At 42.5% G+C, this 14,525-nt stretch overlaps 1 protein-coding gene across 1 annotated transcript; it reads left to right on the top strand.

Annotated features, from left to right (window-relative positions):
• Nucleotides 1–509: 509 nt before the first annotated feature.
• On the top strand, nt 510–10,119 carry LOC144100408 (uncharacterized). Its single transcript, XM_077633366.1, has 5 exons — nt 510–633; nt 4,177–4,271; nt 6,595–6,674; nt 7,526–7,742; nt 9,985–10,119. The coding sequence occupies exons 1-5, from the start codon at nt 519–521 to the stop codon at nt 10,033–10,035; spliced, it is 558 nt and encodes a 185-aa protein (XP_077489492.1). The 5' UTR covers nt 510–518; the 3' UTR covers nt 10,036–10,119.
• The last annotated feature ends 4,406 nt before the right edge of the window (nt 10,120–14,525 follow it).

Genomic DNA, 14,525 nt, shown 5'->3' with positions numbered 1-14,525 from the left:
CAATCAGGATGTATGGACAACACCATTGTTTCTAAGCACCTACAAATTAGTCTTTAAATCATAACCTTCCCCGCCCTTCATATGCTCTTAATGACAGTGCTGGCTATAAGAAAATAAGTGTGGAGATGTTTTTTACATGTTTGATTATTGAATGGCTGTGCGGTTATTTTGTTTTTATTTGTATTACTCTATCGTTATTTTATTTCATTTCAGATGCATTACTGTGGCATTGCTATTTTTGCGCACAACTGTCCACTCTATATGCTCCTTATTTCTTCCTGGAATTCCTCTTGGAGTTCGTTATGCTTTGCATACTCTTGGCTGTATTCACGTGTTGTCACTCTTTCTGCATCCGCTATGCCTTGTATTGGTTTCCTGCACCTAGCCAATCTGCCCTAGCAGCATTTAACTAGGAAAACCACTTGAAATATCAAGTGAAATAAACAAAATTAAGCTGAATTCAATCACCCACAATATAGCTAGAGCCAAATTTCCGTATTTCTATTTCTGTAATTGCCATGCAATTTCTTCTTCAAGAGAAGACCGCATGCTCACCTATTGCTTCTGTGCATCACCTTTTCCAGTGCCTAGTTTTCGAGGACGTAATTCATGAAACAGAAATGACATGGAAAGGTAAGTGCATTATATTTCAACTCATCCGGCTAGAATGCCTGAACATTTTAAGTGTCACGGGGAGGCTCTATCAGTGAGGTGTGCAGTTTAAGCAGCGCCGAAAACACAACGAAGCCACAAGGCGGATAACAAACACTGCAAGGGCATAAATTTTAGAGCAATTTTTCCTGAGTTCCTGTAATTGCAAAATGCACCTCTAGAGACCAGTACAGCTTTAAGCACATTACAGTACCAATGCTGCTTTGAAATTTCTTAAGTAAAACAATGAATTGCCCAAACAAATGTTCTCGGCGTTGTTATAATCATCTATGAGTGCTTACAAGTGAACACTAAATTTTATTTTTCATTGCAACACACATAATATTCTTGATTGCGTAGAAAACATTTTAGAGAAAAACTTTGATTTGGTCTGTTAATGGCATCTAGCACACAACATCAAATGGTAGTGAGACCTCAGACACTACTTTTCTAGCCAATAACAGCTGCCAGGGCTACACAGCATGCGGATAATATATTTATTTCAGCTGGTAAGGTACCTCTGTAAAGCAAATAGTACACATTCGTAAAAATTGCCGGGGCAGGTTTAGTGATAAAATTTTTCATCTACTGGTGCTTGTTAAACACCTTCAAGCCACTTTTTAAGCTTGTATTAAGAGAGACGCGCAATCCCCAAAACTAGCTTAAGTTTCTTCAAAACTGCTGTATCCACTTGGATACCTCGTTTTTTATGCTGTCTCGAAGTTTCATGCACAAATCGACCACAAAGCATTGTAAAGCAACTGTTACCTGAACCGGAGCGCCCGTTCATTGTATATAAGCGCCCGATGACTGGCGGTTTTCCTCTTGGGCACTCCTCTTGCGTGGCAGATTCCTTCACAACTGTTTTATCTATTTTGACCCTGCTTTTTTGGTTGCACTCCTATAGTGCGCGTCAAAATGTTATTTGTTTTGCAATTTTGATATTTTCATATTTCTTGTATTATATTGTCGTCTTACTATACATATGTCAAGGCACATTGCATAGAAAACATTAAAAAGCAAAATTTGTGCTTTGAGAAAAAGAAATTCTGAGAATGTCTTTACCTGCAGCAAGCAGGTAGGAAGGTAATGAATGTCTAACCAGCCATTTGCCACATTTCTTAAACTCAGCAGCCATTTTAGAAGATTGAGTTACGAAAAATATACAATGCAAAACAACTTTCCGTATATTTAAGAGTGAAATTATGGGAGAGCAGCCATTAACAATTCTAATATGCTAGGAATTATAATGGAAATTCATTAAAAATAGAAACATTGCTGAACCTGAGCCCTGCGTTATGTTTAAAGAAAGTGTCTTCACTTATATATCGAAATTCCGTAATTTTTATTGCTTTTTCATGCACAATCACCAGCTGGGGGTAGATCACAGGCAAACAAAAACAAACCCAGCGACTTACTGACTGATGTTTCTGAGAGGAAGAAGGAAAAGGAAAGAGCACGGGTCTGCCTACTGGCTCAAGCCGAGCCGCGCTTGCTGCCGCGTGCTGAAAGTAGGAGAGTTAAAGGATAGGAGAGCGAAGCGTAAAAGAAAAGACGCGCGGCGCTAATATGCCCCGGGCAGATACCGGAGGACGTGCAATACCGGGCCGACCCGTGCCAGAGTGCTGGAAGCCAAGCAAATCGCCATATTCCAAAAATAAGTTTTTTATCTTAGGTCCAAGGACACAGAACATCCCAGCGATCGTGCAGAACATGAATATATGAAGGGTAGAAAACGTAGCGCAAAAAAAGACACCGACACAGAAAGATGACACAAGCCCAACAAGCCCAAGTGTCTACCCTTATGAATGTATGATATTCTGTGAGTGATGCCAGCTAACGTCAAACTAAGAGAGGGGGTCTTTCTCTCCTAATGAGCTGGAAATGGCAAGGTCCCTGATTTTCCCAGATCCTTTCCAGTTTCCAAGAAAACGAATAAGGGAGATAAATCCCGCTGAATTTCTCATATATTCATTGATTAAAATTTTCAGAGACCGTTGTTTTTGTGTACATAAGGCGAATTTAAGCTCTTAAGAACCCTTGAAAATACGACCACAAGCATTATCATTGAGGAATTGCATAAAAAAGGACTTGACCGAAGTTTTATATCCTACTTACCTACCAAACAAACAACGGGGACTTTAAATGACATTACGAGCGGGGAATGAAAAAGTTTTAAAATCAGCGAATTTTTCGACAGACCATAAACGCCAGATTTTTTCCTGTGATGAGGCTTCTTTCTGTTCGCTTAGACGCATGTGGACACAGGGAGCGGCGAAATATGAAGGACGCGGCTGGTGGCACGTCACATGACGTGATGACGTTATATCTGTCTCGACCAATCAGCGAATTTTATGAGAGACCACAACGACAGGTCTAACGATCGGCGTAGTTTATGACAGAACACAAACCCGCGTCTTTTTTCAATGATGAGACTTCCTGTACAACTGTATTAAAGCTGCGCCTTAAGGATATGACGCGATAGCCATCATTGGTTCCTTCAGCGGCCTGGTATCCTCTTTCCACATCACTTCACTTACACGGATACGGTTCTTTCTTTTACCATAGAAAAATGCTTAACCTTCCCTTAAAAGTGCAATGCTATTGCATTAGAGATATCTTCAGTATAATAGCTCTTTCTCTGTCGCCTACACTCTGCGTACATGTCCATATATGTGGAACTGCTAATTATGTACTCCCCATTCATAGATCGCGGGTAGTCCTAATGCCACTCCTGTCAAGCGCAAGGGTGATCGAACGCGCTAGTTGGGTATTCATGTTTGGAAAAAAACAGCGCACCCTTAAGACATGGACTGAGAAAGATAGGACGACATGAAAATAGGTCGAAGATAGGTCGTCCTGTCTTCATCAGCCTATGTCCTAAGGGTGCCCTGTTTTTTTTTCCCAAAGCTGCCATGTGGCACCTCAAGCACTGCCACTGGCGGAGATTGTGAGAGCCAGGTTCTCACCGTAAGACCCAGGCCACTCGGACAAAAAAATTCAGAGTTTGCTGCGTGCACAGTTGTATACAACGCGCCTGAATTTATTTTGCCAAACCAAAGCCATAGCTCAGAACAGAGGGCAAAAAAAGAAAAAGCGTCACTCCAGTTGTGGGAAAATTAAATTTCCAAAACTCTTTTTGAAACTTTAGTCATTGGACAGATGCTTTCGACAGGTCATTTTACAAAGCCTGCGCAGCCAACGATCATTCCTTCCCTGCTTGTTACCTTTGAAAGACAGTTGTTATGATTCAAAAGCACGGTTTTCGTTTTGAAAAAAAAAGAAAGCAACTTAAGTCAAAACAAGGTAGACGCATCAGCGTTGGGTGCTCTTGTATTGAGTTAATATTAATACTCTTCTTCTGTTGAAGCATTACTTAGCACCTTGCGTCTGTATAAAAAATATTATCTTCCAAGTAATTCCTGTGAACGAGGAAGAAAAAATTGACTTCTCTTGTTTTCCACAAATGAATGACCTAGGACGCCTTTATGCAGCATCTAATTAACTATCTGTCCTTTTTTGCAGGTCTAAAGTTTTCAGAACACTTAGTAAACTGCGGCCGCGTCTCGCTGCATATATATCACGACTGCGGCGGGACATTCCCTGAACCCATGCGTATGGTGAGTTCTCACTTGTACAGAGAAAGAGCATAAACTTTAGTCAACACCTCAAGCGATAGAAACAAACAAATTTCAGTACAAACAAACGAAATGATTTTGTTAATGGGGCGTAAGGAGATGCCTTCTGGCTATTTTTAGTAACAGGCGTTGGATGCAACATTTTGAGTGCGCTAGCACTTTTAGTGGGCATTCCCCGCGTTTAGCCGATACAAGTTTGTCTATTTACTGATCTTCCGCTGGTATTGTGGTAGGTTCCTCACCTGCCTATTGGACGGTGCTCCCGCCAGTTTGCGGGAGCATGACATGCTTGACAGCTTATAAAGTTTATAAAATGCTTCAGTGGCGTCAAATGAGGGGCTCGGTTCACAAATATATTGAGGAACCCAACAGTTATCGAAACCAAGGTGCAAGGGGAATGTTTCTAAATTTTCATATATATATATATATATATATATATATATATATATATATATATATATATATATATATATATATATGTTAGCTCCTTTCATAGGTTTGTCAAACAGGCCCCTCATTAGGGGCCCGTTTGACAAACCTATGAAAGGAGCTAACAGTCACCGAAACCAAGGTGCATAGGGGAATGTTTTTTTTATGTGTTGTGCTTATCAGTGGGATAATATAGTACTTAAATTAATAAATTGCTTAAAGAAAATTAATTATAAAGCAGCAGAAAAAACAACCATGCCGCCGGTGGTATTCGAACCCACGACCTCCGAATATCGCGTCTGGTGCTCTTACCAACTGAGCTACGGCGACGGCTGTCCAATCTGCTGCTTTCGTGGGTAATTATATTTTTGCTTGTAAGCTAACCTTGAGAGTGTTCACCAGCGCCACCCTCGTCCATAGCGGCGGACGTAGTACGTCCTGTAATACCGCGAGCGTGACGTGGAACGTCATCTAACGGCGAGGGCGGAAGCTGTGCGAGAGCCCTCTTAAGCTACATGTGGCATCCAGACTGCCAGAACAGAGACCCCCGTTAAGCTATTAGAAGATAGGTTAAATGAAATGAGGGGCCGGTTTGACAAACTTATGAAGGGAGCCAACAGTCACCGAAACCAAAGTGCATAGGGGAACGTTATTAATATTTTTTATTGTGTTGTGCTTATCAGTGGGTTAATATTATTAAGATTAATAAATCACTTAAAGAAAATTACTTATAAAGCAGCAGAGAAAACTACCATGCCGCCGGTGGGAACCGAACACACACACACATATATATATATATATATATATATATATATATATATATATATATATATATATATATATATATATATATATATATATTCAAAGTTGAAAACGCTTCATTTAGCCAGAGATTTATTTTGAGTAGACGTTTCGGACAGAGCCTGTCCTTTCTCAAGACTGAGGTTACAGTTGGCACTGGCACACTTGTACGATATATATATATATATATATATATATATACGACAGTAAATTCTATTGGATTCCACTAGGAAAAGGTAAATTGAAGTAGGCACTCCTACGAGACCCATTTATTGGCGAGGTTTCGACCGCGGTGTGCAGTGGTTTCGCGTCAGATTAACGTTTTAAATTTGTGTGCTGCAGAGGCGACCCAAAAGGCAGGTAATACGCAAACAGCAGCAAGAGCTGAAAAAAAATTATATAAAGAATGGGGGTGCGGGAAGCAGACAGGGACAAGATTGGGAGAGGAAGGAAAAAATAGATGGCGAAACGAGAAAAAGGGAGAGAAAGGTGGGGCGTAGGACATAGGCAGCGCGGCAAGGACAACCGTAAGAAACAACAAAATACACAAATACAAAAATGGGCTTCGCTGTCGATGCGTGGCCAGAGGCGCTGCTATGCAAATGACACTGGCGGTAAGGAACAGACAAAGCTAGGCGCCTTTCGGGGGTGGGGGGAGAGGTCAGCCGGTTTGATGCGTGAGCGCGAACAACTACGGCCGTTTCTTTGCTGATAGGGAGCTCTGATGCCATCTTAGTGAAATCACAGCGCCTAATGTTTTGGCCGGGCTTAAGATTCGAGAACGGTTTTTGGACGAACTGTAGCACGTTACTATTACAAGTGCTTGCCTTTCCACAGTTGCACAGTTCCACAGTTGCTTGCCTGGTCGCAGTTCTTTCTGCCAAAAACATAGCACATGTCCTGATTCGTGCTCCTTCTTTTGCGCATTCAGCTTCAAACATTTCCCGTGGTTTGAGAAAAGGAAAGTTCGGCAAATTTATTTGCAGCCACTTTAGTTCCGGTGATTCTATCCAGTCAAGCGTAAAATTTTCACCAGATGTTGCCCACTTTTCCTAAGTTGGTGCACGTGTTGCAGGTGCCATACATCAAAGCCTTCTGTCGCTTGAACCACGGAGAAGAAGCAATCTACCAAGGGAAGGTTCATGGCACTAAACCGTGAGTTCTCGCTGCCAGATTTCTATGATAGGCATGGATTTCGAGCCAGCCTCTGTGAGATTTTATCAGCAGATGCTAGTGCTAAAAGAATGCTGAGAGCAACGACTACCTGTTTCTTTTTCTTGGCAAAATTGATCCTTTCACTCTCTCCGGCGATATCTGGTCTGTCCAAGAGCAAAGCCTATTTTTTCGCAGAGGGAACTGTATTTCAAGCTTTTTCCGCCACTTGAACCAAACTTGTGTCGCCAATAGCGAAAAAGAGTCCATGATCAACGTTCAGAACTGAATGACAATGCAGCCTAAGCTATAATCCCTGCTGAAGTTAAACCTTCACATCTTCTCACAGATGTCTGCGAAATTTCGGCACCTTTGTCTCAATCATTTTTTGAAAATTTCTAGCAGATAAAAGCTTCGTATTCAAAGAAAATAGCTTCTTTTTCGCTACAATGCGAACATCCGCCTGCACAGCGCATAATAAGTCTGTCCTCTGTATCCCTTTAAGAAAGCCAATGCTGTTTGTACGAATGACAAAGAATGTCGATACACTCAACTCGGTTCCATGAAACAAAGCCAAAATTTGTCTCAAATAGAAAGCTCATGTGACTTTGGTTTTCTGTAACGTTATTGTCCCTACTTTTGTGTCGCAATTATTCATTGTGTGTGCATGGGCTTTTTGCCATCTGTAATATGTCATATTGTGCTGAAAAAATAAAATTGTGTACAATGCTCTCGGACCAGGGTTTGTTCACTTCAAATCTGAATTCATGCTGCTTATCTATATTTTATTAATATGTTGACATTATCTTATACTGTTTCTTTGATGCTGGTATAAGTCACTCTTTTCCTCGCAGCGTCCATGTAGTGGCTCCACGCTTGGTCGACGATCTTCCGATTGACGAATATCCCACCGATGGCCCATTTGAAATATCCGTTGAGCTGCGTGAAGACCATTACTATTTCATGACTAACATGCCAAATTGGTTCATGCTGCACTTTTCCAGCCCCCTCTGCGGAGAATCCTATCCACCTTTGTTCTCTTCAAACTACGATGTCAACTTCCTCATTATTGTAAGTACTTAACACCCAATAATTTCATTGGCTGGCGTAGCATACCCAAACACTGACATACTAGTTATCATTATTTCTAGGCAAATGCGCAATATAAAGGTCCGCAACAAACTCAACACGAGGAGAGTGTAACTGGCAAGTGTGCATTTGTGGCTGTTTTAAGTTTCCAATGAAAGCGCGCATATGGAGTTATGTACCACAAATGTGAGCCAAGTTGCACGTGAACCCAGAATAGTGAACGTTACTTACTCAGAGCCTCGCAAGCGTTTAATCAGCACTCATTTTAACTCTATATTCATGACACCCCACGTGTCCGCTATAATTATTTCAATTTTCGACAGGTTGCCTTCTATTAGAAAAGTAAAAAAGTAGTTGCGAAGTAAGCTCTTGTGAATGAAAAAGCGATGTAAAAGGCGTGACATTCTGGATGCAATCTTTTTAAAAACTGTGCAGCTGAATCAGCCTGATGTACTAGATCAATGCAAGAGTTTGGTAATTTCACTTCGATGTCGATATTCACTTATGGAAAGTTAAACAATTTTTGTGCTTCAAGTAATTAAGATGGAATTATTTTAGCAGCAGGCGACATGTGGGCCACAACGCATCGTTGTGATATTCTGTTAGCAGAAAAGAGGAGTAGTGGTTTTGTCAGAAACTCCTTGTTTATTATATAGTGATTTTCGTGCGTAAATTCTACACACATAATATAGACAAATCGATCGACAAGATTGCAGGTAATACTCTGTAGACAGCCTATAGACAATCTACAGTTTTACGACTGTACACTTTTCATAGCCTTCATCCTAGACGACATCTGTGAAGGCGCTTTTGAAGTTCTTGAAGGACTCAGAGTTGAGTTCAAGTTGTCAACTTTCAGAGTGTGCCTTGTGTACCCTGTTAGTTCCGGCATACATGCACATGAGAAACTGATCCCCTTTCCTCTCCTCCCTTTCTATCTCTCCCACTGTACTTCCCACGTGTAGGGCAGCGTACTGGGTGTCGATTAGTTAACTTTCCTGCCTTTCTGTTCACATTCCTTTCTCTTTATCTACATAATAAAGAACGAAAATATTAATACTAAAGGAATCGAGCCTACCCTTACAAAAATTTCTTTAATACAATCTATAGACTGTCTATATTTTTTTTCCATAAAGTATATAGACTCTGTATAGACAAGCCCCGTAGAACAGTGTATAGGCAATACGAATCCTCTAGACAGTCTACAGACAATCTATAGATTTATGGTCATGCACTTTTAGCGAACTTTCGTCTATAGGCAGTTTATAAACTTGATAAGACAAAAAATATCTATAGATGAAGGCAATACAGGCTATAAGAAATTTATAGACTGTCTATAGAGCATTTTTGTAAGGGTATAGCCTGTAGACAGTCTGTAAACTAATTTGATAAGGCCGCGTGTGTACCGAAGGCTCTGATAGCTTTCTACTGCGCTCAGGCAAGAAAGCCAAATAAAAACATGCTGGAAAATAAACGTTTCCCTCTATCAACAGAGCTCCACGCTTAGAAAAATTTCTTTAGACAGTATTCAGACTATCCACGAAGGGTCTCTATAAACTCTTTATACTTTCTATAAACAGGTCTTATAGATTAGACTATAGACAATAGAAACCTATAGACAGTCTCAGGGAATCTGTCAAATTTATGGCCATATATGCTTAGTAGACTTCAGTCTATAGACAGTCTACAGTCTTTGAATAGATGAAGGAAGTATTTATATAAGGGCAATGAAGTTAATAAGACGTCTATACGCACTCCGTCGACGATGCTATAAGCGCGACGATCCTATTAAAACCACAACGGAAATGACATCAAATACACGAGTCACCACAGAGGCACTACTGGAAAACATCCTGTGGTCCCTCATACAGAGGTATTCACCTGGATCCGCAAGGCTAGTTTACGCTGCCATTCACGCTGTCTTCTGCCATTAGGCCACAAGTTTGGATAAAATGCCGGGGTAAAAGGTTTAATTTTCTCAGAAACAATGATGGCAATATTGCCGGACAAACATTTTCACACGCAGACAACGAAGTCACTTTTTCAACAAAAAGACTGGATATAATTGTCCCTAATGCCTACCTAGCCTCCCTAATAAAGAAACCGGTCTTTGTTATTGGTTTAGCTGCTTTGTGAGAGATTACACCACCGCGAACAAACGCAACAGCAAAGTATTTTGTTCATCGCTTTGCAACTACACTGCTGATGTTTTTCTTGTTTTCAGCGGCAAATCATGAGTCCACCAAAAAATCCATCGGAGAATGAAGAGCAATAATGCTGGCGCTGAGTACCACAGTCCAACTCCATAGATTGGAAACTTGCAGATATGCGTCCGGTAACGAATTAAAAATGTCACAAAGACACGCGAACTGTCCCCTACATTGGTGTCCTTCATAACGAATGGAAACTTAAAAAATGCATGGAATAAAGTGACTGCGACCCGAAACATGAGGTACTCACAAGTAACGACGCAAGTACACGGTTAGTGTTATGTTCCCAGGCCATAGCATTTGCTTTTGAGCAGTACCGTGTAGCCGTTACGGTACCTACATTGTAAGCGAGGTCCTCAGAGGTAAGGTTGAGACCCTGCCTCAGGTTTCCGAGCTTATGATCTCCGGAGCAGTCATGAGTGCCCCACTACACAGCTGTTATGTTGACCTCATGGACCGAAAACTTTTCACCAATTCTATACTTGAATTGCTGCCCTTTTACGGCAGCGGAACATTCATAACTGAATCTCGGCTCGCAATGAAGGTGCCTGGAGGGATAGTCTGCTTGGTTGCTTAAAAATGATGTCCCCTAAACGCGACAGCTTGTCCACTTCGAGCCACAAGACGGTTAGGATCCATGTTTTCTAGTGTGCGGCCATAATCAAGGACACTGCTCGCATCACTCGATGTTTCATACGTCAGCTTGTGTCGCGGACGTCGCGACCAGCGCGTTGACACAACCAGCAGATCAATGGCACATATCGTGCACAGCCGGTTCATGCCAATGGGGGATTTAGCAGGAAGTATATTTCTGCGCTATTGATACTGGCGAGAGCTCAGCGTTGAATTTTGACCAGTTTACCTCTATTTGTCTTCTAAGGTCATCAGTGCTCACTGCGATGCCTTGCAGCTCTGCGGTAATTCCATGCTCCTATCTAATCGGATATCACCACGTGCGTTTGGATCAATATTTATTACTACGTTGTAGCATCGCCCTCATTTGGTAAACTTCGCTCTGTGCGTCCTAAGGCTTCAAACACTGCCCGCCAGGCTGCCTTTACCATACTGAATGCGTCAACCTACCATCCACAGAAAGACCCCCACCCTTTAGACAATCCACCCGGCAACTCAAATCCTGAAAACAGCCAGTGAATAACACTGGCGAGATAGTGTCTTCCTGCCTGGCACCATTCCTTGCTGGAATTTTAATTTGACTTTAAGGATCACTATAGTTGCTGTGCAGCTGTTACAGACATCTCCAGGTATTTTTACATTAGGGTAATATACACCCCGATTCAGTAATTCCTGCATGACTGTTGAAGTTTCGACTGAGTGAAATGCTTTCTCGTAATCTTTGAAGGCTATATTTAGCGGTTGGTTATATTCTGTGTGCTTATCTATCACCTGCTTGACAGTGTGAATACGGTTTATTGTCGAGTAGCCATTAAGAAAACCTGTCCGATCAACTGGTTGATTTAAGTGCAAAGTGGTCCTTACTCTATTAAAGATTAACTTAGTAAATACATTGTATGCAACGGACAGTAAGCAGATCGCCCTGCCATCTTTCAATTCCTCGACGTCTCCCTTCGTATTGATTAGGATGATATTAGCCTTCCAACCTTCCGGTACGCTTGAGGTCATAAGGTATAGGCTATGCAGTGTGGCTAGTTTCTGTAGTACAATTTCTCTACCAACCTTCGACAAATCTCCTGTTATCTGATCCTAACCAACCGCTTTCCCCCTTTCCGCTGCTCCTAAGGCTTTTCTTTGCTTCCTCTTTGGTCACTGTCGAGAAGTCCCATTGCTGTGACGTGGTACTGCTACTTTCATTAATGTGCTGATTACATTCGCTTCTCTATAGTTCCTAAGGCATTTCTTTGCTTCCTCTTTGGTCACTGTCGAGAAGTCCCATTGCTGTGACGTGGTACTGCTACTTTCATTAAAGTGCTGATTACATTCGCTACTCTATAAATCTGTGGAAAACTTCTCTTGTACTTTAACTATCTTAACCATATTGCCAATTACATTACGATCTTTGTATCCTAACACATGCATCTGATATTTATCTGTGCCTTATTACTGCAAAAGCGCTATTTCGTTAGCAGTCTAGAAAAATGCAAGGTTGTTTGAAGCTTAGATATCCGAAAAATGAAATAACTATTGCAGCGATTCGTTTCATACCCGCAGCGTAGTGCACAAGTGAGAGTCGCTGCCACTGCACGAGAGCAGCATGCAAACGCCGCAGCAGATCAATCCTCTTGTTAAACTGCCAGACTCTAGCTCTGTGAATGGCACGTCTTCGTCTTCATCAACTTTTATATGTGCTCAAAAGTCAAGAAAGAAAATGGGCATAACTAGATTAATGGGCCAGTGGACACCTCAGCCGCGTTTTGACCTACGTGGCAGTAGTGACAGACAAATGCGCCCTGGCGGTGTTTGCATTGGCAACAGTTTGAACTCTGTTCATTTTAGGAAAGTAAAAGCGGATAACTGGTTCCCTAGGTCAGCGGACACCCCAAACGCGTTTTCATGTACGTGGCGGTGATGTCTACCTGCAAAAACCTGCTTTCGCACAATAATTCATGCTTAGCAATGTTACAACGCCAGCAATTATTTCCTCTTCATCACTTTCAGGCTACTATCGTTCTTGAGAGCATTCTTTTTTTTTCGCAGTAAACTGCCCTAGGTCGGTTTCTATGAACGGACTGATTAGCACTGATAGCACGGCCTGTTCTATTCTGTTTGTGGGTCTAAAGGCATTCTTCCTCAAGCGTTTTTTAATCAGATCTTTCGTCTCCTGAGAGAGCTTGCCGGCACAATGTCTAAGCATCTCAGCGCCTACTTGCACTGCACACTTCGTAATGATAGCTGTGAGATCACGGTTTATTGCTTGAGCATTAAGGTCTTCATCCTAATTAAAAGCCGAATATCTGTTCTGCAGCGACATCTTCAATTCCTCTAATTCTTTCTGACTGTTAACTCGCTGATAGGCTAGTTTCTTCCGCTTATTCTTCAAGTATAGGCTAATTCGAGGCTTTACCAGCCTGTGGCCGTTACAAAGAACCTTTTTGAGGACCTCCACATCCTGCACGATAACAGGGCGAGCGGACAGTAAGGAGTCTGTCACGTTTTAGTCTAATCATTAGGGCTTTTCAACGTCCACTTCCTGTTCTAAATAATAATAATTGGTTTTGGGGGAAAGGAAATGGCGCAGTATCTGTCTCAAATATCGTTCGACACGTGAACCGCGCCGTAAGGAGAAGGGATAAAGGAGGGAGTGAAAGGAGATTCTCCCGTTTGCGGAAGACGGAGGAGAAGAGGCAAGGAAATACCCTCTTGTGCTGAGCACTATCAGTGGACCTTTAACAAACACATGGGGGTCAGCTTATCAGGTACTTCCAGAACGGCGCCCCCGAAGCCCACATGCCGTAGTGCGACGTCCATCCCCAGTGTGTAGGCGACGCGCATAATTACTGAAGATAGGCGCTGCATACCGAGGTTGGCGCAAGCGGTCTTAATTTTTCCGCCATATGGCCAAGTAGCCTGAAATTAGTGCACTCAATGACAAATTGCCCGGAAAAAAAGAATTGCGTTCATTCTGACAAACATTGTGCTTTTTCAGCTTTGAACTTAATTAGAGCTAGATGAATGCAATGCGAACAGGACCCGGTGATTAGAGTGATTGGCAATATATTTCCCGATAAGCAGCCTGCTTAATTAACTACTATACACCAAGTCCACAATGACCATGTAATAAGAGCGGTTAAAGTCACGCAGATAGCACAAAACCTGCAGGAGTCAAAGCTGCTCTCGTTTGGCATTTTAATAGGCGGCGAAGAAGCATATGTCGGAAGACGAGTGGTATAGAAGGACATGGAGGGGGCTACATATAGTATGGTGGAGCTGCCATAAAAAGAATGTAAACCAATAAGCTCCTGCCCGCACCACTGACGTATAACAGGCTTGACTCAATCGTAAAATAAATGAAAAGGCCCGAAGGCAATCCATCGTTTTGCCACCCGTAGGTGGAAAAATAAAAGAAAGGGGGGGGGGGGGGAATGCTACAAGCGACCCATCGCCGGGGGAACGGGCCCGGGGAGACTCCCCTGATCTCCCCTAGGACGTAGCGGAGGGGGTGGGATGTAGGGTATGGGAAATTGGAATTGGGAAAGGGTTATGGGAACTGGGATGGGAATGGGGACAGCGAGATTTTGCTCTGTTCCTTCATTTGACATCGACTCCATTTCTGGCCTGCCTGGCCATGACAGGTAGGGCATCGAGCTTTTCCAATGGTGCGGCTCCCCCACGGGATGCACGACCACCCACTGGCTCCGACCGTCGGAGACAGAAAAGAAAGAAAAAAAAATTCCTAACTTGGGGTCCGCAGCCTCCTGCTCCTCTACGATTTTAAGGGTTGGATCGGACCGGCCGATTACTAGCCGTCGACTGTGTTTCGTGGTTTTTCAGACTCCGGAAGTGTGTGTAGTGTGGTCCGGCCAACAGAGGCCCAGGTCGTCAGCCTATCGGCGCTTGGCCCTCGGCGCCATAACCCGGC

This window comes from Amblyomma americanum, chromosome 8 (assembly GCF_052857255.1).
Source record: "Amblyomma americanum isolate KBUSLIRL-KWMA chromosome 8, ASM5285725v1, whole genome shotgun sequence".
Taxonomy (NCBI): Eukaryota; Metazoa; Arthropoda; class Arachnida; order Ixodida; family Ixodidae; genus Amblyomma; species Amblyomma americanum.
This window is presented reverse-complemented; position numbering and strand designations above follow the sequence as displayed.